The sequence below is a fragment of the Physeter macrocephalus genome, chromosome 8 (assembly GCF_002837175.3).
Source record: "Physeter macrocephalus isolate SW-GA chromosome 8, ASM283717v5, whole genome shotgun sequence".
In the NCBI taxonomy this organism is placed as follows: domain Eukaryota; kingdom Metazoa; phylum Chordata; class Mammalia; order Artiodactyla; family Physeteridae; genus Physeter; species Physeter macrocephalus.
In genome coordinates this window covers 23358570-23382280 of record NC_041221.1, presented here as the reverse complement: position 1 = coordinate 23382280, position 23711 = coordinate 23358570, and the positions used below count along the sequence as shown (strand labels likewise).

Genomic DNA, 23711 nt, shown 5'->3' with positions numbered 1-23711 from the left:
TCTATTCATTTGTTGAGTTTTACTGGCCAAGCAGTTTCCAATTAAAAATCAAAATGACTTATTCCCCAACCACGAGCATTGCATTTAGAGTTTGCTGAAAGCAAAGTAAAAATTAATTCGGAGTACCATCTCTTTCTTTTCCCAGAAGCGACAGCCTGAAGAATATCTTGGGAAAATAATTCAGGTTATGGCATGAGTTAGAAACACTGTTTCTTTCCATGTGACTTAGATGCCCAGGCTGATCAGGTGCTCAGATTCTGTTAACCCTCTGGGTGCAATCTTTCCCATTTGAGAGTCAGGTGATGTCATAAGGACAGTTGAAGAGCTCACCCAGGGTTTCCACAGTCACTGTCGGCATATATATCTTAAAATAATAAATGATATTATCCAGCAACTGTGGCCATTGCAGATAAGTCCAAGGTGAACATGGCGGAGGCGCCACTCCGCTCACGGTGTCATCATAACTCGCGTGGCACTGAATTGTCCCTCTGTCCTCAGGGAGCGTCGCCCTCTCGCTCCCCACCAGGAAGGCCCTCACTCCCAGGGCAGAGCGCAGAGAGCCCTGAGGCTCCCAAGTTCTTGTGTGTGGCGTGTTGATTCCCTCTCCTGTGTTCTCTTGGGACACCTTCTTCTTCTGCTGAACGCTGAGGTATCATTTCTACCTCTGAGTGGCCCTGGTTTTCTGCTCTGACCCTCCCTCCAGCATGGATTCTGGCCCCTGAGCCCCACTGAGCTCTGCTTCTGTGCCACTGCTGAGCCCGGATGCAGGGACATTTATTCTCACTGTCCTCCTTGGAATGCACACTTTTCCTCCCATCTGCCCTTTGACCAGACACCCTGTCTCTGTTCTTTCCGCCGTGCCCTGGAGTCATTTTCTTTCTTTACTGGAGCTTGGTGCCTTACCTGTTATCCTTTTTTTCCATATCCTTAAATTTCTTGCTCTCTGGTGATAATCACCATTTTTTTATAAAAATGCTCAGATCTCCTCCCTCTTCCATGAGACAAAGACAAAGAAATGCAATGAAGCTAAAAACACCCTTAGTTGTGCAGTATCCAAGAAGGGTCCTATTTCCTGTGTGATATTAGGTACCCACTAAATGACGTTCATATTCTTCTCCCGAGTTTTCAACTGACTGAGGGTCAAGGCATAGGAGTCACCAAATGGAGATCAGAGAGTTAGATTTGTTCTTGAGAGAGCTTAGCGTTGGAAAATCCCAGGGCTGGTGTGTTAAGAATATGCAGGTTATGACCTGCTGAATGAAGAGGTACAAGCTTCCACGTGGGGTTGGCAGGCAGCTTCCTCAGCATCCACCCTCCCGTTTTGGGGAAGTGAAAACCCTGGGGCTTCGATTGAAGGTGCGGTTTCAATACACTCACGCAAAGAAAGGACAGTCACAAGGTTTATTACTTGCAGATCCCAGAACCCAGGCCCCAGGAGCTGGGGAAGGGCAGCCCTCCATCCCAGGTCAAGAGCAGGAGATAGAGAGAAGGGCAGCAAACACCTATTAACTTACAAGGTTATCTGGGCAGAGGTCACTATCTTTTCGTGGGCTCAGTGGTCATAAAAGAAGGTGTCAGAACATGTAGACAGAACATGGCAAGTCATGACCCTTCAGGGACCCAAGCCTCTGGGGACCTCCTTTGCTTCAGGGCTACTCTTCAGGCAAATGGTGACGTCAGGCCGTCCAGGGTGACGTCCTGCCAGGATACAGAGAGCCCGGAGTAAGGACCTACCAAGCCTCTAATCTTCCCACTACACCTCCCAGAGACCCAGCGTAAATACTACGTGGTAGAGTTCCACCAACCTGCCCTGAGCAAGCTAAGTGCCTTGGATCTAATACCAGAGTTCCAGGTGCATTGTCTTATGATACCACCACCATTACAGCTGTCCACCAATGAGTGGGTGTCCCGCCTGCACCCCTGCACCAGTGCAGCAAGACCCAGGTGGTGGCCGTGCCATCGGCTGTCAGCAAGGGCTGACGTGGAGAGGAGAGCAGGGCTGGCTATGACACCTTCATCGGTTTTCTCTTTCCCAGCCTGTGTGATCTGACTCCGCTGCTCCTTTGCCCACGTGCCCTCTCAGCCTCCTTTAAGGCGGAGCGTGCATCTCCCTGGCTGCACCGTGCCTTCCTCACCGTGCTCCCTCCCACGTGCTGTTTATGCTGTTCTTTCTTCCCTTGAGTTTTGCCTCATCCGTAATTCCTGCTCCTCTGTAGCTTCACTTGAAGTTGCAGTTTCCCCAAGACTCGGTGGGTCCCTTTCATCCCTTCTTGACGGGCGTCGTGCGTGGCTGTCTTCACCCCACGATACTGGAGCGCGTGGTCCGTGTCCTGCTCCAACCCCACTCGCGTCCCCATTTCACCTGCAGAGAAAGCTGAGGCACTGCTGGCCAGCCCCCAGTGCTTCCCTGTGCGCTCTCCTACCCACCCTTGCTCCTGCCTTAACCTCTTACAGGCATTGCCACTGGCCCCCTCCTCTCTTCCAGGAATTAGCAGACGTTTTAAAGGGCCAGAGAGCGAATATTTTAGATTTTGCATCCGTATGGTCTCTGTTGCAGCTTTTCAATTCTGCCATCGTAGCATGAAGGCAGCCATCACCAATGCATACAGGAATGCTGCCTGCACATACAACTTTATTCATAGCCAGCAGGCAGGATCTGGCCTGAGGGCTATAGTTTGCTGGTCCCTGTTCTATCTGAAGAGCTCTCAGCCCCAGGCAATCCAGCTGGCCAGTGGGTTTCGCTGCATTGGCTTTGCTCAAATGCCACTTCTCAGTGGGACCTCGCCCCTGACCACCTTATTTGAAATGACCCCCTCCTCCAGCTAGCCCTCTTGATTCCCCTTAGCCACGTTGGCCTTTTTTTTTTTTTTTTGCGGTACGCGGGCCTCTCACTGTTGTGGCCTCCCCCGTTGCGGAGCACAGGCTCCGGACGCGCAGGCTCAGCGGCCACGGCTCACGGGCCCAGCTGCTCCGCGGCACGTGGGATCTTCCCGGACCGGGGCACGAACCCGTGTCACCTGCATCGGCAGGCGGAATCTCAACCACTGCGCCACCAGGGAAGCCCACCACGTTAGACTTTTATCCTTAGTGTTATGCTCTTTTAGTACTTGTCTCCTTTCCTCCACTAGAATGAATGTTTCCTAATGGCCAGGCTTACTTGTTGGTCACTGATGGATCCCATATACTTTCAACAGTGCTGGACACATAGTAAGCACCCAATACATCATTTTTGAATAAATGAACTAATCGATGAGTAGTTTACATCTTTGTTTTCCCCACCCATGAGTTTCTGAATTCCTTGAGGGCAGGGATTAGGTGGCATCAATTTTTGTGTGGTCAGCATTTCATATGGTGCCTGAAACACAGTTGAGGCTCCATCAATATTTGTTGAATGACTAGGAGATAGGCACATTTCATAAGTAGCAGAAATATGAATTTTGTTGTTAACAAAGGGAACGTGTCATATTAGTTGTAACCCAGAACTTTAAAAATACAGATTTGTATGTTTGAAACTGATGCAGGTCCAAACATGGAAAGAATCTTCTTTTGCCGTTCTCATTTGGCCTCCCATTTTCAACCATCACGTATTCAGTTAGTTATCAAAGACAGTGGGATTAATTGGATAATGTTCTGGAGGAATTTGAAACACTGAGTTATATGTTTGGTCATGACTATATGTTTCAAAATCGGATTTTTTTCCCCTGTGCCAAAATCACTCTTAAAACAAACGTGTTTAGAGAAATACCTTAACAGCCTTAATGCATTAAAATACTAATTGTTAATAACCCTTATTAAATGATTATGGTAAAGCAGGGTAATAAATGTTTAATGGTCTATGCTTAAAATAGAGAAGCTGTAAAACTTGCCTTCGAGAAACTGGCTATCAAATCGGGGAAGCAGTTAACCCATGAAAAGGGAAAAAAAAAATACATCTCCAAATTAGCATTGTACAAATTGAGTTTGTGGGTTCTTGGGGAACTGCTTGCTTGCACATGGACTAAAACCTCGGTAGGAACTTGGAGAAAGCAATCTATCAGTGAGCTTTCAGCATGGACATCTTCGGGGGCCTAATCTCACTGGCAGGCAGCGACCTGCTCATTTTCCTTCCCTGGAGGCAGCGTTTGTCTCTCTTCTGGGTTTTCTCCACAGAACTCTGCCGCTTCCTCCCATTCTCTGAGATTCCAGGCTTGACCTCGCCCTGGAGGAAATCCATTGTAATGGATTGAAATCCACTTGAAATCCATTGTATCATTTTTAATGAGCTATTATGTTTCCGGTTAAGAAAACTCTGTCTGTAACAATCTCAAATTCTCCGGATTTGAAATAAGTCTATTGATGTTACCCATGCATTAAATAGACTCTTTAAAATACAGTGATTAACCTTCTAGTGATTAAAGATAACTTACTTGGAGGGAGAAAAATCTTTTCTGTGCTTAACTCAAGGAAAAATAGTTCCTGCTTATCCTGAAGACAGGTGTTTTGTGGAGCTCCCTGCTTCTCCCTGGGCGCAAACACCACTTCTTGGGGGTCCAGACACGGCCAGGCTGGGGTGACCCTGTTGGGCTCCATCCTGGGGACAGTGAGATCACTTTTGGCAGCCTACACAGTGCAGTCCCTGGAGGTGTGAACAGTCTGCACTAGGCTCTCCCTGGACAGACAAGATTTGCTAAAGCCGGAAATTCATAAATGCAGGCAGAGTTCCCAGACAAGCAAAATAAAGACAAGAGGGGCCTGGGAATGAAGTATACTTGTTTAGGAAATCTGTAGTGTTTATCAAGGAAAAGAAGCTAGGTAAAACCCAGCACAAAAATCGCAATTGTATAGTCAGCAGCCTAGTTTTGTACTTCACCAGACAGCACCTTGGGGAGATGCTTTCAGAGGGGCGCCCTTGTGAACAGTGGGCTCTGTTCAGTACCGCAGCTGAAAGGCTAACAGCTGACAGCTGACTCGTGAAGTTTCAGCTTGTTAAGGTGATGACACGTGGACTTAGAGCATGGGAGCAGGGTTGTGTGACATGAGACCCAGCATGACGAGCTGCCCTTTTCTAATTTTCAGGCTTGATCAAGCCTATCAGAGGGCATTGGGCCGGTTGTCTATCTTGTGTGGGATGGATGTCAACACCCTTTGGAAAGAGTGTTGTAAACCAAGTCTGATGATCTTTATAGGGCCAGAAAAGAGTTTAAATAAATGGCCTCCCTGCGTACCATTTGCCTGTCCGTGCACCTGCTGGAGCCTCTGGTACATCCAGTTGTTACTCCAGGTGCAAGGGGGAGTCACGGTGGCTCTTTACAACTTACCAGGTGGGTGGGAGACTCCATATAGGTGTTACCTGAACCAGGGCCACATGCTGAAGCATGCACGAGCTAGGGTTTGAATACAGATCCTTCCCCCTCTGTGGGCTCCTGGCCTCCTCTTTGTTTAGTCAACATCTTAGGAAATACTGCCACCATAAGCTGCCTCCGCCTCTCTCCTGATGTCCACATTTTTATGCACAAGTTGCCGTGGAAGCGGGATACAGGGACTTTGGAAATAGTGACCGGTGCTTCTTGATTAGCGAAAGCTTGCAAAAGGAGATGGAATGAGCTGTGGTTATTAAACCCAAAGAAGAAGAGCCTGTGGGGTTATTTAACACAGCCCTTTATGGACACAAACATCTGGTAGGTGACAAGAAGGAATCAATTCTTGTGGTGCTCTTTGAAAGTAGTGTTGTGTTCTGTCCTGGTCATTGAGTGCTGAGTTCCTGAAAGTTGAGCAGCCACAGAATCCCTTTAGTCTTGTGATGAAGGCTCTATACTTGCCAATAAGTCATTTTGTCACTGAACTCAGGTTCAGCTGCATGTTCCTCAAGAGTCCAATACTGAGAGACAAGTGTTAGGTAAAGGGAGAGACGGCTTTATTGAGGAAGCCAGCCATTCTGGGGAGAAGGTGGACTCATGTCCCCAGGAACTAACTTCCACTCCCCAGGTTTTGCTCAAAGATTAAACAGGGAAAGGAGGAAGGGGCCACGTGCTGAGGAGAGAATTGCAGGGTACGTGATCAACTCGTGGATCTTTTTCAGATTGAGTGGTGGTGAGGTAGCCAGGAGTCAACATCACTGACCTTCTGGTTCCACCCGGTCTGGGGTCTCCCATGCTTGTGGGCAGCATACAGTTAATTTCTTCCACCTGGTGGGGACTTCAGTATCTGCAAAGCAGCTCAAAGGACATGGCTCAGAATATTATCTATAGCCCTTGGGGAGGAAATAAAGGTCCTTGACTTTGTTTAATAGCTAAACGATTATTATTTTGTCTTGCTTGACTGTTTTCCTTTGCTTCTATATTTTCCCCTTTCTCTGATTAAATTTATTCTTTGGCCAATTTTTTTTTTTTTTTAACAGACAAGAGGCAGGCAGAGGACAGCAGGGGTGGGGCATTTGTCCTGGGAAGGGTCCTGCTCAGTTGCAATTTGGACTTCCAATTCACACATTTCAAAAGAGAATGGATGGGGCTTCCCTGGTGGCGCAGTGGTTAAGAATCCACCTGCCGGTGCAGGGGACGTGGGTTCGAGCCCTGGTCCAGGAAGATCCCACGTGCCGTGGAGCAACTGGGCCCATGTGCCACAGCTACTGAGCCTGCGCTCTAGAGCCCATGAGCCACAACTACTGAGGCCCACGTGCCTAGGGCCCATGCTCTGCAACAAGAGAAGCCACCACAATGAGAGGCCTGTGCACTGCAGTGAAGAGTAGCCCCCGCTCACCACAACTAGAGAAGGCCCACGCGCAGCAACAAAGACCCTATGCAGTCAAAAATAAATAAATTTAATAAATAAATTTATCAAAAAAAAGAGAATCGATAAATCCCACTCTTCCTTCCCCCATAAAGATATTATGACGCCAGAGGCACCAACTGTATACACTAAGACATATGGAGACCTGCGTAAAAAAAAAAAAAAGGTCCACACAAAGAAGATATGCCCCGTTATAGAGAACACAATATGCTATATAGAAATTTACTAGTACTTATATAACCACTCACGAAAATGTTTTGATGTTCATTGTCTAGACATCATAGCTGTTTCCTGGTGACAGTCCTGGATCACTCCTGACACCTGGCATGATTATTAACATTACTCCTTTTCCCTCTCAAAAGGTTTCCAGTTTGGAGCATAAATCATATTGTCATCCTGTTTATAAGATACTCAGTTCTCTGTGTTTCAGTAACTTTGTCTCCATATTATTCTATTAAACTTCTTGTTTTCCCTCAGTCAATGGCCTCTCACATTTTTTCATTCACTGCTGAACATTGGATGGTATAATCTCTGTGTTTTTGTCTTCTTTCTTGTCCTGGCCCTGATCAGCTCAGGAGACAAAGACCAAGCCATCATACGAGTTTACTTATTCTAACTACACAACGTTGTAGCCCAGTATTTTCTTTCAATTAAATCTTGCATGTTTTCCTCTTAGTCTTTAAAAATATTTTACAGGCATTAAAATATCTCTAAGATCTTTGAATTAAAGTTAATATTCCAATTTTAAAACTCCTTAAGTTTTACAATTCAGCAGGTTAAATGATTCATTCCTGGAAGAAGTGAACCTATACATTTAAAATATAATCAAGAAAAAATAAACATGGTCAATGGAAACTTGCAGCTTTGAAAATGTTCAGAAATACATAATCATGAAATTACTTATAACTAATTGAGCCCTGGACTGTGTGATTTAGTCGAATCTTACAGGAGATTGGAAAGGCTGCCAGGGGCTTGGTGCTTGGAATGGAGTGAGCCAGCAGGATAGAGAAGGATGTCTCGGGCCCTGTGGGCTAGAACAGGTGGACACATGGCCAGTCAATGGAGCTCCTGCTGACACTGAGAGAGGGAGAGTGCTTGGTGAGAGCTTGGGCTCCTAGGGTACACGCTGATGTACAGGTAGCAGTGCTCCTTTAGGAAGAGACAGCAGCGTGTCCCTGTGGTACCAGTTGCTCCTACTTGAACCAGCACATCTATGTAAGTAACACACTTTCAGCAGATTATGGTCCCCTGAGGAAGGAAGGAATTATGTTTGCTGGAGCCGTGTTTCTAGTCCTCCCGTGATGATTTAGCAGTGGCTTTCTTCCTGCCGGGTCCTTAGTGAGCGAAGGACCTGGGGCTCCAAAGCTCCTGTCACTCTGTCAGTGATCCCTGAAGACACGCTTGGGCCACATCCCGCTCCCCCCTTCGCCTGGCACTGCCACCACCCACGGGAATTCGGGTCATAAGCTTGTCTTGAAAACTCTTCAGCATCCCTCCAGTGGCCCTTGAATTCCAGATTCCTCCGTGTGGATCGCTGGCCTGGCCCAGCCTGCTGCCCCCGTGCCGTTGATTCCGTCCACGCCAACACTAGCTTCCTTCCATTCCTGGCCACCCTTAGGGTCTTCTCTCCGGCTCCTCTCTCTCCTGCCCTTGGCCTGGAGCCCCGTCCCAACCTGGCATCTGCCCTTTCCCTGCTCCCCCTCCTTTCTGATTCTCGAATGCACCTTGCTGCCCTGGCCACCCCCCCACCCCCCCCACCTCCTGTCCTCCTCCTCCTTGTGATGACTCATCAGTCTGTGTCTTGTTTGTTGCCTTACAATGGCCTTGAGGGCATGGGTTGGGGAATACCCGGGGCCCAGGACAGTAGGACAGCCCCACAGTGGGTGGTAAGGAAGTACCTGGTGATAGAGGTGCTCTGGCCGGCAGGCAGGGCTCCACCTCTACCACAGACCCTCCGCCTTGTTTGGTTCCAGATCTGCTGAAAGGAACACAGACCCTAATTTGATATACAGAATGCAAATTTAATGAGTTAGCTTGTTAAGTAAATACTGATGGTATGTTTACCAACATATGCATTTGGATTAATTTATATATTTTTGTATATGTTTATTATTAATTTATGTATTTATTATTTACATAATAGTTTGTATATATAAATAAATAGTGACCTATATTTTGATGATTAGCGACCAAGTGGTACGCACTTGGCATGCATTGCCTCTGACTTTTCACAATGATACTGCACATTGGGTATTGTTATCACCGTTCTAAAAGGAGGAAACTGAGAATGTAGGTTGTTAAGTAATTTGACTAAGTTCATACATCCAGTAGGTGGAAGTATTGAGCCATATATACATATACCTTAATCCTATACATATGTATGTCCCACACGCAAAACATACACACACAAACATGTATATCCATCTATATATCTATCTATCTATCTATCTATATATCTAATCTTTTCCTAGAAATCTTAAAGGAAGAATTTTAGTATATCAATGGCATTTAAACCACTTTTTACTTAATTTAATTTTGGTTTAATTATCCCCTCTTAATGAATCTCTAGATAAAATTAGCTTTACTTTGGAACCCTCTGCAGCACACGTTCATGTAGCTGTGACAAGGGAAACAGTGTTCACAATAAAGAGAGTATCTGAAATCTAGGAATATGCACAGAAATGGTTTTGGTTGTAACCGACATCAACAAATTAGGGAACTGAAAAGCTCTGGCTCACTGTGTGTCATGTCTAAATATTGTTTCCATTAACTCCTTTCTTTTTGCGGAATGGCTTGCTATTTTAAAAACTCAGCCTGGCTTTATTTATGCTTCTCAAATTCTGATCACCTTTAATATATACATATTTGATTACTCATTATCATTATGTGAAGTTCTACTAAATATAAATTATTAAAAAGGAAATCAAAAGTAAATCATGAAATAAAAATTATAGCCATCATTTATTGCGAGGCTACTTTGTACCAATCTCTTTAGTCCTTAGGTTGACTGTCCTCCTCCTCCTTGTGATGACTCATCAGTCTGTGTCTTGTTTGTTGCCTTACAATGGCCTTGAGGGCATGGGTTGGGGAATACCCGGGGCCCAGGACAGTAGGACAGCCCCACAGTGGGTGGTAAGGAAGTACCTGGTGATAGAGGTGCTCTGGCCGGCAGGCAGGGCTCCACCTCTACCACAGACCCTCCGCCTTGTTTGGTTCCAGATCTGCTGAAAGGAACACAGACCCTAATTTGATATACAGAATGCAAATTTAATGAGTTAGCTTGTTAAGTAAATACTGATGGTATGTTTACCAACATATGCATTTGGATTAATTTATATATTTTTGTATATGTTTATTATTAATTTATGTATTTATTATTTACATAATAGTTTGTATATATAAATAAATAGTGACCTATATTTTGATGATTAGCGACCAAGTGGTACGCACTTGGCATGCATTGCCTCTGACTTTTCACAATGATACTGCACATTGGGTATTGTTATCACCGTTCTAAAAGGAGGAAACTGAGAATGTAGGTTGTTAAGTAATTTGACTAAGTTCATACATCCAGTAGGTGGAAGTATTGAGCCATATATACATATACCTTAATCCTATACATATGTATGTCCCACACCCAAAACATACACACACAAACATGTATATCCATCTATATATCTATCTATCTATATATCTATATATCTAATCTTTTCCTAGAAATCTTAAAGGAAGAATTTTAGTATATCAATGGCATTTAAACCACTTTTTACTTAATTTAATTTTGGTTTAATTATCCCCTCTTAATGAATCTCTAGATAAAATTAGCTTTACTTTGGAACCCTCTGCAGCACACGTTCATGTAGCTGTGACAAGGGAAACAGTGTTCACAATAAAGAGAGTATCTGAAATCTAGGAATATGCACAGAAATGGTTTTGGTTGTAACCGACATCAACAAATTAGGGAACTGAAAAGCTCTGGCTCACTGTGTGTCATGTCTAAATATTGTTTCCATTAACTCCTTTCTTTTTGCGGAATGGCTTGCTATTTTAAAAACTCAGCCTGGCTTTATTTATGCTTCTCAAATTCTGATCACCTTTAATATATACATATTTGATTACTCATTATCATTATGTGAAGTTCTACTAAATATAAATTATTAAAAAGGAAATCAAAAGTAAATCATGAAATAAAAATTATAGCCATCATTTATTGCGAGGCTACTTTGTACCAATCTCTTTAGTCCTTAGGTTGAATTGTTGTACAGGATAAAGGAACATTCCAGATATCAGTTGTCCAGCCCAGGGTTTCAAGATGGGATGGGCGGAGTCAAACCCATACAGGCTCCACCCCACCATTTTCTAGTCTGCCTTTGACATGTGTATCACAAGGAGGCCTTTGATTGCAAAATAATTTTGATAGATTGTGATGCTATTAAGATTTTTATAGAGTTGGAAAATTGGAATTCCTTTCCTTTTAATGTCCATTTTCATCAATTTAGACAAATATTTCTATGTCAAGAGCCTCTCAGTGATCTAGTCAATCATCAGGTTGGACCATTGAACCTGGTGCCCCTCCAGACGGATGCAGTAGGCGTTGGAATAGACAGAAGACAGAGGGCACGGATCCATCAGGATGTTTGGTTTTACATGGTCAGAATCTTCGCAAAGCTGTTGATGCTTTTGCTCTGCTCGTTGCTCATGTTTACTTACATCGTGTTTCTCTGCTCAGTACTCCCATCCACATGGTCACTATTATGTAAGTCGATGCGCCAAATAAAAGTCCTCATATCATAACACAGTTCTTCTTAAAACCCGACCTATTTTGTAGAGTGCTCTGTAATCCGTCACTCAATATGTTTACAGCCATGAGGAAAAAAAACAGCTTCCCCATGCATATATTTGTAATAAGCTGACACATACTCATGCCTGTTTTTATTCTGAATTAGCAGCACCTTCTATTCCTGTGTAGCTCTAATAATAATAATGAATAAAGGAGCTCTTTCATGCACTCAACATTCATTGTAGACAAGGAGGCCGTTAACTGGTTTATGGCCCGTTCAGTGCACTCAGGAGTGACGGATACTAGCTTATGGTGAATTGCATTTTAACAAGAGACAGAACGTAAACAATGGAATGGAAACAATACGCATCTTATTATCCTGCCTGGTGAGAGTCAAACATCCCCTACCTCCAGATTTAGATCTATAAATGCAAGAGCTACTTGGCTGTCTATTTAACAATTATTTCTGCTTTTCTTCTATCTTTGGACAAGGATGTGTTTCCAAATGTAGTTTAGCTCCGCAACTAAAATGACCTGTAATATGCGGTGAGTTAGAGAAACACATACACTACGTACCAGGCACAAATTCTTCCCTTGTTTTCCCAGCAGGAAAAAATATAGTTGAGCATTTTTATCTAAAAGGCTCTTTGTCACCCTATCATAAAGTGGGTTTGCGGTGGTTTGGAGAGACATTGGAGGGTCTCCGTGGAAAGAGGAAGCCGTGGGCTAATCTGCTTGGCGTGATTCAGTACTCCTCCCGTATGAGACATCTGGGCGAGATCGTTCAGTGGGTGGACGGTGAACATGATGGACGCAGACAGAGGCTCTCACGGTCCCTGGTGGGCACCACTGGAAAAGTCATCTCCGGAGTTGGGGCAAACCCTTCCCAGCAGTATTCTTGTTTCATAAGCCCTTGGACTGTTGGCTTCTTCTTCCTTCTCTTCCTCCTGTGGCATCCTTGATGTCTCTAATAGCTCCAGAGTAAAGATTCATCTGGGCATCTGTCTTCCCCTCTGGTCTGTTCCCAAGCCCTCCTCACCTTGGTTCTGAGTAAATCCACTCACCACTTTGGTTTCTAAAGCATTGCCCAGAATTCCAAGTCCTGTTCTTGAATGTTGTCGTTAATGTAACTGATTGTTCTCTTGCAGTCCATTATTTTCTTCAGTGTAGTATAAGGGTACGTGTGTATAGGCTGTGAGGTCAGACGGTCTGGATTCGGGACATAACCCAACCCCCATTGCTGGTTGTGTGACCTTGGGCAGGTTCCTTAACCTCCAGGACTTAGTGTCTTCATCTATGAAATGGGAGGAGTAACACAGTATCTCCCTCTATAATTCCTGTGCGTTTACCGAGCTTATGAAGGGGGAGCGCCCAGCTCAGAGCCTCACACAAGAGTTTAGCACTTGACAGGGTTTTTAAACTATAGGCCAGCCTTGAGCTGGAAGAAACCAAGGCAGATCTTTTTACGTTTTCAGCTCCTCGGCTTCCTACTCAAGACTTCCTAGAGACTGTTCACTATGTGGTTTTCATGCTCTTTGTCCCCACGTTAATAGTAAAAGTAGGTAGTCATGAGGGTGTTTGAGAAACCTTGTAGACTCTGCCTCATACCTCGTCCACATGTGCTGGGACCTGTAGCTAGACACACCTGTCCTGCATCTTCTTTCTTTGTTTTCTTCATTTTAGATAAGGTTTGTTGTTGAGGTTGGTGGTTTTTTGTTTGTTTTCAGTACAAGGATCAAACTGCAGTCTGGTTATATGAGCCTGGCTGCAGAACCTGCTGTGATATGATTTAGCCTTCTCTTCAGAATTAGACATACATGTGAATATTATCTTCAGAAACTAAATACAGTTTTGTAATTGTTTCATACCTTTGCTTTTGGGATCTGCTTCAGTGAGTAATTCTCTTTGGGAGACTCACAGTGAACACAGGTTCATAAATCCCCCAATATTTGGCTTTACTTTCCAAAAACACAAGCCGGAGATGTGTAACCTCCTGTTTTTGTGAGCGTCTTTCCAGGATATTAAAGCGTACTGTACGGTAAATATTTCTCTTTTTTTTTAACATCTTTATTGGAGTATAACTGTTGTACAATGGTGTGTTAGTTTCTGCTTTACAACAAAGTGAATCAGTTATACATATACATATGTTCCCCATAAGTGTATATATATGTCCATGCCGCTCTCTCACTTCCTCCCAGCTTACCCTTCCCCCTCCCCATATCCTCAAGGCCATGCTCTAGTAGGTCTGTGTTTTATTCCCGTCCTATCCCTAGGCTCTTCATGACATTTTTTTTTTTTTTCTAACTTCCATCTCATACCTGTTAATGCAATCCAGGGTGTTTTGGGTTTTTTTTTAATATCCATTTCAAGTTAAAGCAAGTGATCAGATACTATGTTTGACAGTTTATAAATTAAAATCAGTTCTTATGAATTTCTCTATTACTTAATGTACTTAAAATGACTTAAGAACAATATCATGGGCCGAAGAGAAAAGTACATGACATATACAATGGAGAATATTTGTTACATTTTTAGAATGTGAAGTTGAATTAAATTGAAACATTCTGTGATGACAGCAAATATTGATTGCAATTCAGTTGAATTTGACTGAAAACTGGCTGTAGCCTTTCTGAACAGAATAGCAGGGTACTCAGTGCCACCTGCCTGTCAGCCTCTGAATCATTGTCTGCGTTTCAGGTGAGCCTGTGGTGGGTCTTCCTCTTAATATGAATGGGTCATTTTGTAGCCAAACATATTTTTAGTTATCCTGCCAATAACATGTCTGTTGGTACAGTCTGATTGGATCTGGCATAGTACAATGCCAGTTGAATTGTCCTACAAAACTAATTGTCCCTGAAATATGTCCTTGTGGATATAGCTGTTGTGTGTATCTTTCCATTAATTTTGAACACCAAAGGATATTGTCCTATTATCCTAATTGCACCATAAATTAAGACATTTGCTAATTGAGTGGAAAGCTCTTAGCAATAGAGAGAAGAGTAAGAATCAAACCTGGTTATTAAAGATCAGTATTAGGGCACACCTGTGTCTGAAAGGGTATCATCCTTATTATCAATAGACTCAAAGAGGAAGTTGTGAAGATAACACTTCCAATGCTATGTATGAAATTCGGTTGACAATCTATAATAAATTCCTGAATGCCTAATGAGCGTGGTGATTAAGTAAAAGTTTGCCATAATTTTTTCATTTCTGAGTTCCTCATTTTAATCTAATCATGAGGTCAGAAAGCTTCCAGACAATGACTCCATCTCAATACACTTCCCTCCTTTAAATGGATGCCCCAGAAACCCGGAAGTAAGAAGACAAGGATTGATCATCACACTTACATGGTTACCATAGTAACAGGAATTGCTAAAGCTGATTCAGGACACTAACCTTATAGTTTCAGTTTTCACAAATGGAAAACATTTTTAAAGCCCTTACTAAAAGCACATACCTTATGTCAGAGTCATGCTCGTGTATATAAGTAAAATCAAAGAATTTTGGTGTCTTCTACACAAACATGATACCAGACTCCTGTATTCTGAATCACAGTTCCTGTTTTTAATCTCATTTCCTCCCACTCTTTCTTTTTCTTGTCACATTCACATAACCTTTATTATAGTATATTGAAATAATTGTTCTATTTTATTGTTATTGTTGCTAATCCCTCACTGTGTCTAATTTATTTGTCCTTTCTTTTTTTTTACCTTTTATTTATTTATTTATCTATTTATTTTCTTTTAAACATAGCACTGTGTACATGTCAATCCCAAACTCCAAATCTATCCCTCCCCCACTGGTAACCACAAGTTCATTCTCCAAGTCAGTGAGTCTGTTTCTGTTTTGTAAATCAGTTCATCTCCCACTGTTTCTGAAGATTATGTAAGAGTATACAAGTGAAGTACTATCTGTGGCTTTAAAGTGTATTGCAACTTTTTGCTGTCCATTTTTGGTGGTATTAATGTTATGTACCTAAGTGCTGCCTTAACTCAGGATGCTTTCGTGTGATGTTTGCAATCACGCTGGCAATTTCCTGTCACTTAGAGCTCATGTACTGAGTTCTACCCAGTGGCATAGACCACTAAGTTGCTCTTAGGGCTTCCTGTTTCTTCTATAAGAACCGTGGGTTTCCGCACAAAATCAGGTCTCCTTGGAAGAAATACGGAGCAGGCAAGACGCAAAGGAGTAGCACGTGGACGTTGAGACTTTTCTTCTTTCCTGTTTTTTCTTTTTTTTTAACCTTCTTATTTTATACTGGAGCATAGTTGATTAACAATGTGTTAGTTTCAGGTGTACAGCAAAGTGACTGAGTTCTCCATATACATGTATCTATTCTTTTTCAAATTCTTTTCCCATTTAGGTTGTTACATAATATCCAGCAGAGTTTGCTGTGCTGTCCAGTAGGTTGAGACTTTTCTTCTTTCCTGTTGTTTCTAGAACCAAACTTTGTGTCATCTTATGACATCGGGAATTTCACCTACTTCTTTTTCCGCGAAAATGCCGTGGAGCATGACTGTGGGAAGACCGTGTTCTCCCGAGCTGCCCGGCTGTGCAAGAACGACATCGGGGGCCGGTTCCTGCTGGAGGACACGTGGACCACGTTCATGAAGGCCCGCCTCAACTGCTCCCGCCCTGGCGAGCTCCCTTTCTACTACAATGAGCTGCAGGGCACCTTCTTCCTGCCTGAGCTGGATCTGATCTACGGCATCTTTACCACCAACGTGTATGTAACTGGAAATCATTCCTTCCCTGCTTTTCTACTCCTTCTGAATGAATCTACTGTTCTCTGACCTTTGAGGTTTACAAGTTGCTTTAAAAGTAATCTTTCTTCTTTTACTGGGCTAACAGCCAACAGGAATTTTGAGTATGAATTAAATGTTACAAAAAGTGATGTGATTTCTGAGACTGGTATTAGGAAAATAAAGCTAATCAGAAAGTTTTGATCTATGCTTATGTCATGGTAGCATCAAATTATTCTCTGTAAGTTTTTCCTTCCTGATTTACCGGTGTGCTCTGGGCACTTTTTGAAATGCTGGAATGTATTAGATGTCTTTTTTTTTTTCCTATACACAAGTCATGTCACACATATGTCACTGCATAATGAAAGCAGTGTTGTCTGGAGAGTTTGATCTTTGAGATAATGTGACTCTTACCTGGGCCCCTGCTCATGTAGGAGATGCACCTTCTCATTTTCCCATAGCTGCATTGTAAACTATTGTTCTAGATGATGGCTAACTTAGGCATTTCTAAAATGATGATTCTACTTTTTACGTATTGTTGTTAAAAAATTACAGTATTTGATTTCTTGTGGGGAGGTACTTCTATTTGGACTAGGCAAAGCATATGAAGTTGCCTGTCTTTCATTCACTCTTTGTCTGGTGGAGTGTAGATTAACCCCACACTTAATGTCCTTTCTTAGCTGATGTGTTAGGACTCCACGAGACCCCACCCCACCCCCAGGAATCACAGAGGCTCTGAGCTCCACTTTTCTCAGCATTGGCTGTGGGCCTGATGATTCTGCAGTGTGGGTCCTGCTTTGCATCACCTTTGAAATCTCTTATCTGGTGACCAAATGGTTTGGACAAAAGCCAAGTATCTGTATCCAAAGTAAAGAGTATGAATCGGGATGGGTTAAAAGTGCTGATCCATGGGGTGAGATGACCAACCATCTGGGTTTGTCCTGGACTGCACAGCTTCTAGCACCGAGGACTGCCCTGCATCCTGGGAAACCTCTCGGTCCTGGGCGAACCAGGACAGTCGGTCACCCTGTGATGTTTCCTCAGCTTCCCCAGTCTTGCTGGCTTACTTTTTCATCTCTTCTGCCATCAGAAGCTTGCCCATGAATTGCATTTCTGAAGAATCACTTTATCTGCATCTTACTTCCTTGTTACTCTCCCCTCCTGTTCTTCCTACAGCTGAGCTGAAGTGTTAACGTTCGCTTGATAATGACGTTTACTCGTGAAGGGTCTTCTTTCTGACGTGAAGTTCGGAGAATTAGACTAAAATGGACGGCTCCCTCCCCGTCTGCAGCCCCACTCCACCCATCTTTCCTGTAAATCTGGTTTTCAACCCCAGAGGTTATTTTCTCTCCTTGATAAGTTTCTTTGGATAAAAATCAGTGTATAGTTTCTGAAGTTGATTTGGTTTCCGAAACCTTGTTTAAGAAGTGGTATAGGCTGCACAAGATGGATGTTCGCTTGCTCTGTTGACATCAGTTTTACACACCATGGGAGCTTGGCTTACTGAGCTGTTCGTTCCCCTGGCTCCAGGCAAAAATGAACAATTTAAAAAGTTACAAAATTCGTGTGTCTGGGCCATTCCAGGACGGTGGATAGTCCATTTGGATACCTGCAGAAATACGTTTCACACTATTCCAGATGAGTTGTTCAGTGTTGCAAATGCCCATCATGTTGGAAATCATCCTCTATGCGGCATCTAGACTAACAGAAATTGAATTGCTAGACCTCCCTTTCGCCCTTGCATACTTATTCTCACTAGGTCTTGGCAACAACTTTCTGATCTTTTCATCTCTAATCCCATAATATGTTCTGCCTGTACTCCCTCTCCTGTCTCTGCCTTGCTCTTACCCTCTCAGCAGGTGACCGCGTTCTTGGTAAGACTTGCTCCAAATTGAAAGAAAATGACAGTTCGACGTACCGGTTGTGTCCTGTCTCTGAACTGATAGCTAAAAACGCCCGGGCTAAGCTTGCTGGTGCTTTTGTTCATAGGGTTGGTTTGTCCCTGTATATTTATCAAGGTCCGTAGCCCTGGGGAATGGGGATAAAGTTCACTCTTGCAGCTCATTCTGTCCCTAGTGCTGTGGGGTTTTCTCAACCCCTAGCGCATGAGTTGGGCTGCAGGAAATGGTACACTCCTGCAACAGAATCTCTGAAGGTTTTGCGTGTTTTTTTCCTGGATATCTAATAATGCTGGCTCTCAGATAATGTAGTAGTAGGAGTGGGGGAGGGTGAAACTTTTGATTTCTCTTTCCTCCTTAGGGGATGAAGAGCTAGGAGGAACTTCTCTACAGGAAGGAAACTCTAAGTTCCCATATTGTTGGGCTCACTAAGGGCCAGGGGGGCTACCTCCACTTTTACCTGCCTGGGCTCTAAACAAGTAAAGAAATAAAACAGAGCATTAGATGAAGGCCACGTTATCACCATGACTACTGAGAGAGGCCGGCTTGTGATATGTGATTGGAGGTCTGTTAGCCAATGGGCTATGACCGCCGACCCCAGCTTTAAGCAGACGCATCCACAAGGTCAGAGTAGCCTAGACCTGGGCTGGCCTCCCCTGCGTGCAGGGACAGGCAGGAGAAGGTGAATGAGCAGTTCTAGCAGGCAGGCCCATCCCAGGAAGAGCGGGGGAAGAGCTCCTGGGGAGTCACCCATGTCCTTTCTCTTCTCCCCACCCTTCTCAGATCACCACAAGTTAAAGGGTAGAGGGAGAACAGGAAGGTGTGTGTGTGTGTGTGTGTGTGTGTGTGTGTGTGTTGTGCACATGGCATACATGTGCTGTACCGACGGACCTCAGCTCACTGAGGGGCAAAAAGAAGTGCCCGCCAACACCTGTCAGGGATGCTCAGGCTGGCAGCCACTGGGACATCCAGAGTGACCCCAGAGACCCCGCCCAGCCCCCTTCAGAGTGAGTGAACGCAGTGAACTGAGAAATGGGGTGCCAACAGGGAGACGATAAGTTTCTTCCCTTCCTGGGAAGAAGCATAGCAATGGGGTCAAAGTCCTGAACCCCCGGGCCCCATGTAAATCCTGCTTTGCTTCCCCCCAGCCTGTGACTTGGGTTCAGTAACCTCCCTGTGCTTTTGTTCCTACATCTGTAAAATCAGGCTGGTCTCAGGGTCTAGAGGTTCCCTGTGATAAATAAGATGCTCCCTTTCAGGCACTTAGCAGAGGGTTCAGGGAGGTATTATGAACACTCCGCCCTCGACTGTCACTGTGCCAGGGCCAAGGCGTGGTCACCTGGTCCCCAGGTCAAACCCCTCCTGTGGGTCTGGCTGGCCATTATTGCTCCAGCAGAGCTGTCTTCGGCTTCTCGCTGAAGTCCAGTCACATGTCCAAAGGCTAATTCTTCCTTACGCAACTTGACTTCTCATCTTCTTAAAAAAGAGTAAAATTAGCAATATGAATAAGTTCATATTTATCGTTTATCCGTTTATTTGCCGGCGGTGAGGGGTACGCCTCTTGCCACCAGACTCTCTTCTCTGTGCTGGAGCTTCCAGAGGGAACACGCACCCCTGCTCTCAAGGCTCTAACCTCCCATGGGGGTGTTTTTTATTACCATCCACACAGAGCTGTCACAAAGAATTCAAAAATTTCCCTTTTTGGTACCAACCCACCTGGGGTTTCAGTCCAACTCCCCCACTTAGTGGCTGGGTGATTTGGGGCAGGTGTCTTGACCTCACTGGGTCCCAATTTCCTAACAATGAATTTCCCCTACCTTATGAAGCTTAAATGACTTGGAGTTTGTAAAGCCTTTAGAAGGCGTCTACCACCTATTCAGTGTTTTTCAGATGAACCAAGTTTAAGGTAGATATTTCCATTTTGGAGTTTCTTGACTTTTTCTTTGATTCAGGGGGAAAAAATGGATAAGTAGACATGTTATTGGCCAAAAGCATTGACACGAAATTTTAAAACCGTAGCTGAGCTCACAATGCAGATTTATTTAACAACAAAAAAATATTGCTGTTTCCACTTAGTAAAGGGCACGGTACTCTGAGAGCCTCTCGTGTATAGCCTTCAATTCTGCACAGCTTGAATTCTAAATTAAGGCTGCAAGATATCCTGTGTCAGTGCTGTGTCAAACGTTTCTCTCTGACCCTTTGAATTTAAAATTCTTTATAAATTAAAAAATATATATATAGATACATTATATATACATGTATGTATATATGAAGGGTCTCTGACAGGCACTTTTTGCAAAATGCTTTTAGTTGGTATTTTTTTTTAAAGGATAACATATAACCACAGCTCTCTGGGGCTTTCTTCAAAAGCAGCAGCTTGCCCCACTGCCAGCTAAAGTAAGCAGATGAACAGGTGGGGGGAGCCCTGCTAGGCTGATGAGGAGTCCGTCCACGGGCGGAGAAAGTCTTTTCCCTTCAGGAATTCAGAAGGCGTAACGTACAGCTCCTCAAAAGCCTTTGTCACTCCCCTTGTGGCTGGGTGAATTCATCTCACCTGGCAGGATTCTGAGTGTCATAACTGCTAAATACCCTTGTTCCTAGAGCGCAGTGTTTGTTCCCCTGGAAAGAAGCCCCAGGGGGACACCGTTCACTGCTTCAGCTTCATCCTTGGGGCGTGTAGGAGACTAATGGTGAGTCTTCCCCTAGAAGGTGTGTCCTTGGCACCCAGGGCCCGTGGGAGGACAGCGATCCCCGCGGGGCTTTCTGACCTGCCTTCTCCTTTCTCTTCCTCGGCTCCCAGGAACAGCATCGCTGCCTCCGCCGTATGCGTCTTCAACCTCAGCGCCATCTCGCAGGCCTTTAACGGGCCCTTCAAGTACCAGGAGAGCTCTCGGTCCGCCTGGCTACCGTATCCCAACCCTAACCCCAACTTCCAGGTAATTCTGAGGACAAAGGGGCACTCTTCCCATCATCCCCCACATAGCATGCAGAGTCCTTGTGTAGACAGACCGGCTGGGGCGATTTAACCCCCCAGCGCGTGCACGGCGCGGCCGTGAGCCACTGCCACCCAGCCCCCGGGGACAGCCCCACACTCGGCTTGTCTCCTGTAAATAGACCAAGGCCTTTTGTCAGCTGTGACGCCTGACCAAAAAAGGGCCTTTTGTCAGCTGTGACGCCTGAGCCTGGACTGAAAAAGGCCAACAGAATGCAGCAGGTTGGGAGTCCAAGCTTCAATTAGTACTAATGATGGTGGACTCTGTGTCCCCAGAAGCTCTGACTCCTAGTGAATGACGCTGTAATGAATGGGGTCCAGGACACAGAGCAGTGGAGATGCACAAACAGAATTGGAGCTCTAATTGGGAATGTGGTGAGATTTCCCGTTGGGGTGAATGGGATGTGATGGGGCAGCCGTGAGGGAATGAAGAGCAGGTGGAGGCCATTCATGTACAAATCACAAAATTGCCGCATGGTCAAGCTGTAAGGGGCTCTGTACATCATCTCCTCCCATATACCCATGTTCAGAAGAAGCTGAAACCCAAAGAGATGAAACCATCTCCTCATGTTTGGTCAGTCAGCAAGTGTATTAGTCAGCTCGGGCTGCCATAACAAAATACCACAGATGGGAAATTTATTTTCTTGCAATTCTGGAGGCTAGAAGTCTGTGATCAAGGTTCTGACCAATTCACTTTCTGACGAGAGCTCCCTTCCCAGCTTGTAGACAGCCACCTTCTCACTGTGTCCTCATGTGGCTTGTTTTCCTCAGTGAACATGGAGTGACACTAATCCTATGAGATCAGGGGCCCACCCTTATGACCTCGTTTGACCTCAGTCACTTCCTTAGAGACTCCAACCCCAAATACAGCCACCCTGAGGGTTAGGGTTTCAACATAACGAATTTTGGGGAGACACAGACATTCATGCATAACAGCAGGCTTCCCTGGAGGGCCTTTCTTCCGAGAAGAACTTTCATAGCATTGTCATCATCATCATCATCGTGGGTGTAATTTTTAGAACCACCAAGTTCCAGACACTGGGCTCAGTGCTTCCCATGTATCTTGTCGCATTCTGGCAACTGTGCTATGATCGGTAACGGCTTCTCCCACAGACAGAGACGGGCGTTCGTTGAACCTCAGAGCATGTGATTAGGCCGAGGACACCGGCTGATTAGTGGCCGAGCTGGGCTCCAAACCCCAGTCCTCAGATACAAAGCCTCAACCTCCTCCAACTAGAGAAACTTTAGTTTTCATAACTAATCAGCGCTAGAACTGGGTCCTGTATCCAGGCCTCCAAATTCTGATGGGTCTGTCATCCCAATACATGAAACCTCTCTGGCTTTTGAGAAAACTGCTAGTAGGGAAAAGTTCAGTTACTTTACACTTTACTTGGACTTTGGCAGGGACCATTCAATTCTAATTGTTTTGAGGTTTTTCTTGCTGAAGATCACAGGCCTGGCGACTGGGATGGGTTTACACGTCCACTTTACCACTTACTGCTTTACTTGGGAAAATTATTCAGCATCTCCCATCCTAATTTTCATCAATAAAATAAAGAAGGAGGACTATTTTAGGATTATTTCTTTTTAGGTGCTCTGTCTTATTTTCTCTTCTCAGCAGCTCTATGATGGGGGCATCATTAGCCCCACTTAATAAGTCGGGAAACGGAGTGATCAGATTCGTATTTGTTATCCGAGCCTCGCTGCTAACCAAGTTCAGTACTAGACAAAGAAATTCGGGCAAGCTGACAGTTTAGTGGGAACCCAACATGAAGTAGTCACTTTTCCTGATATATACGGTTTATGTAATTATTAACGGAACACTGACTCTCTTTGCCCCATTGTTGAGTCTCTGTATCTTAACCCCACCTGTGTCCCCTGGATCTCGGGGTAATGTAACTGTTTAAAAAGGCCCTTTGTAAAAACCATGAAGGTGAAATATATCATTCCCTTTAAGGAAGTCCATTGTAAAATCCTGAAGTTTAAAACAAAAAATTAACAAAGATGCTCACCATACTTACAGGGTTCTTTTAATGTCCTGACGTTTCAATTGCAAATGTCTTCACGGTGAGCAGTGACTTAACAAACTTTGTGATGCCTAACCCACTCCAGGCAGTGGATAACTTTCAGCCCCTTTGTTGGGATATATTTATAGCACACAGCAAATCCCCTCATTTCCTGAGTCCACCGGGCATCTGGTTTTATAATGCCAGGGCTTACTCACGTTTATGAGATGGGAGTTGGGCCATGCAGTGTGATGAATGAAACCTGCAGAATGTGGTGTGCCTTTCAGGCAGGGAGCTTGCTTAGCTGAGTGTGTCTTCTTTGGGTAGAATTTAAGATTTGCACGGACTTAAAAGCTTTTGCACAGCAAAGGAAAACATACACAAGATGAAAAGACAGCCCTCAGAATGGGAGAAAATATTTGCAAATGAAGCAACTGACAAAGGATGAATCTCCAAAACATGCAAGCAGCTCATGCAGCTCAAAAACAAAAAAACAAACAACCCAATCCAAAAATGGGCAGAAGACCT

At 44.3% G+C, this 23711-nt stretch overlaps 1 protein-coding gene across 1 annotated transcript in view; it reads left to right on the top strand.

Moving 5' to 3' along the window:
* Positions 1-23711, top strand: part of SEMA5A (semaphorin 5A) — a 429431-nt gene that overhangs the window by 249100 nt on the left and 156620 nt on the right. Inside the window, exons 10-11 of the mRNA XM_024120827.2 lie at positions 15986-16271; positions 20986-21121. Of these exons, the coding sequence (XP_023976595.1) occupies positions 15986-16271; positions 20986-21121 (422 nt within the window). The remainder of the gene's footprint in view (positions 1-15985; positions 16272-20985; positions 21122-23711) is intronic.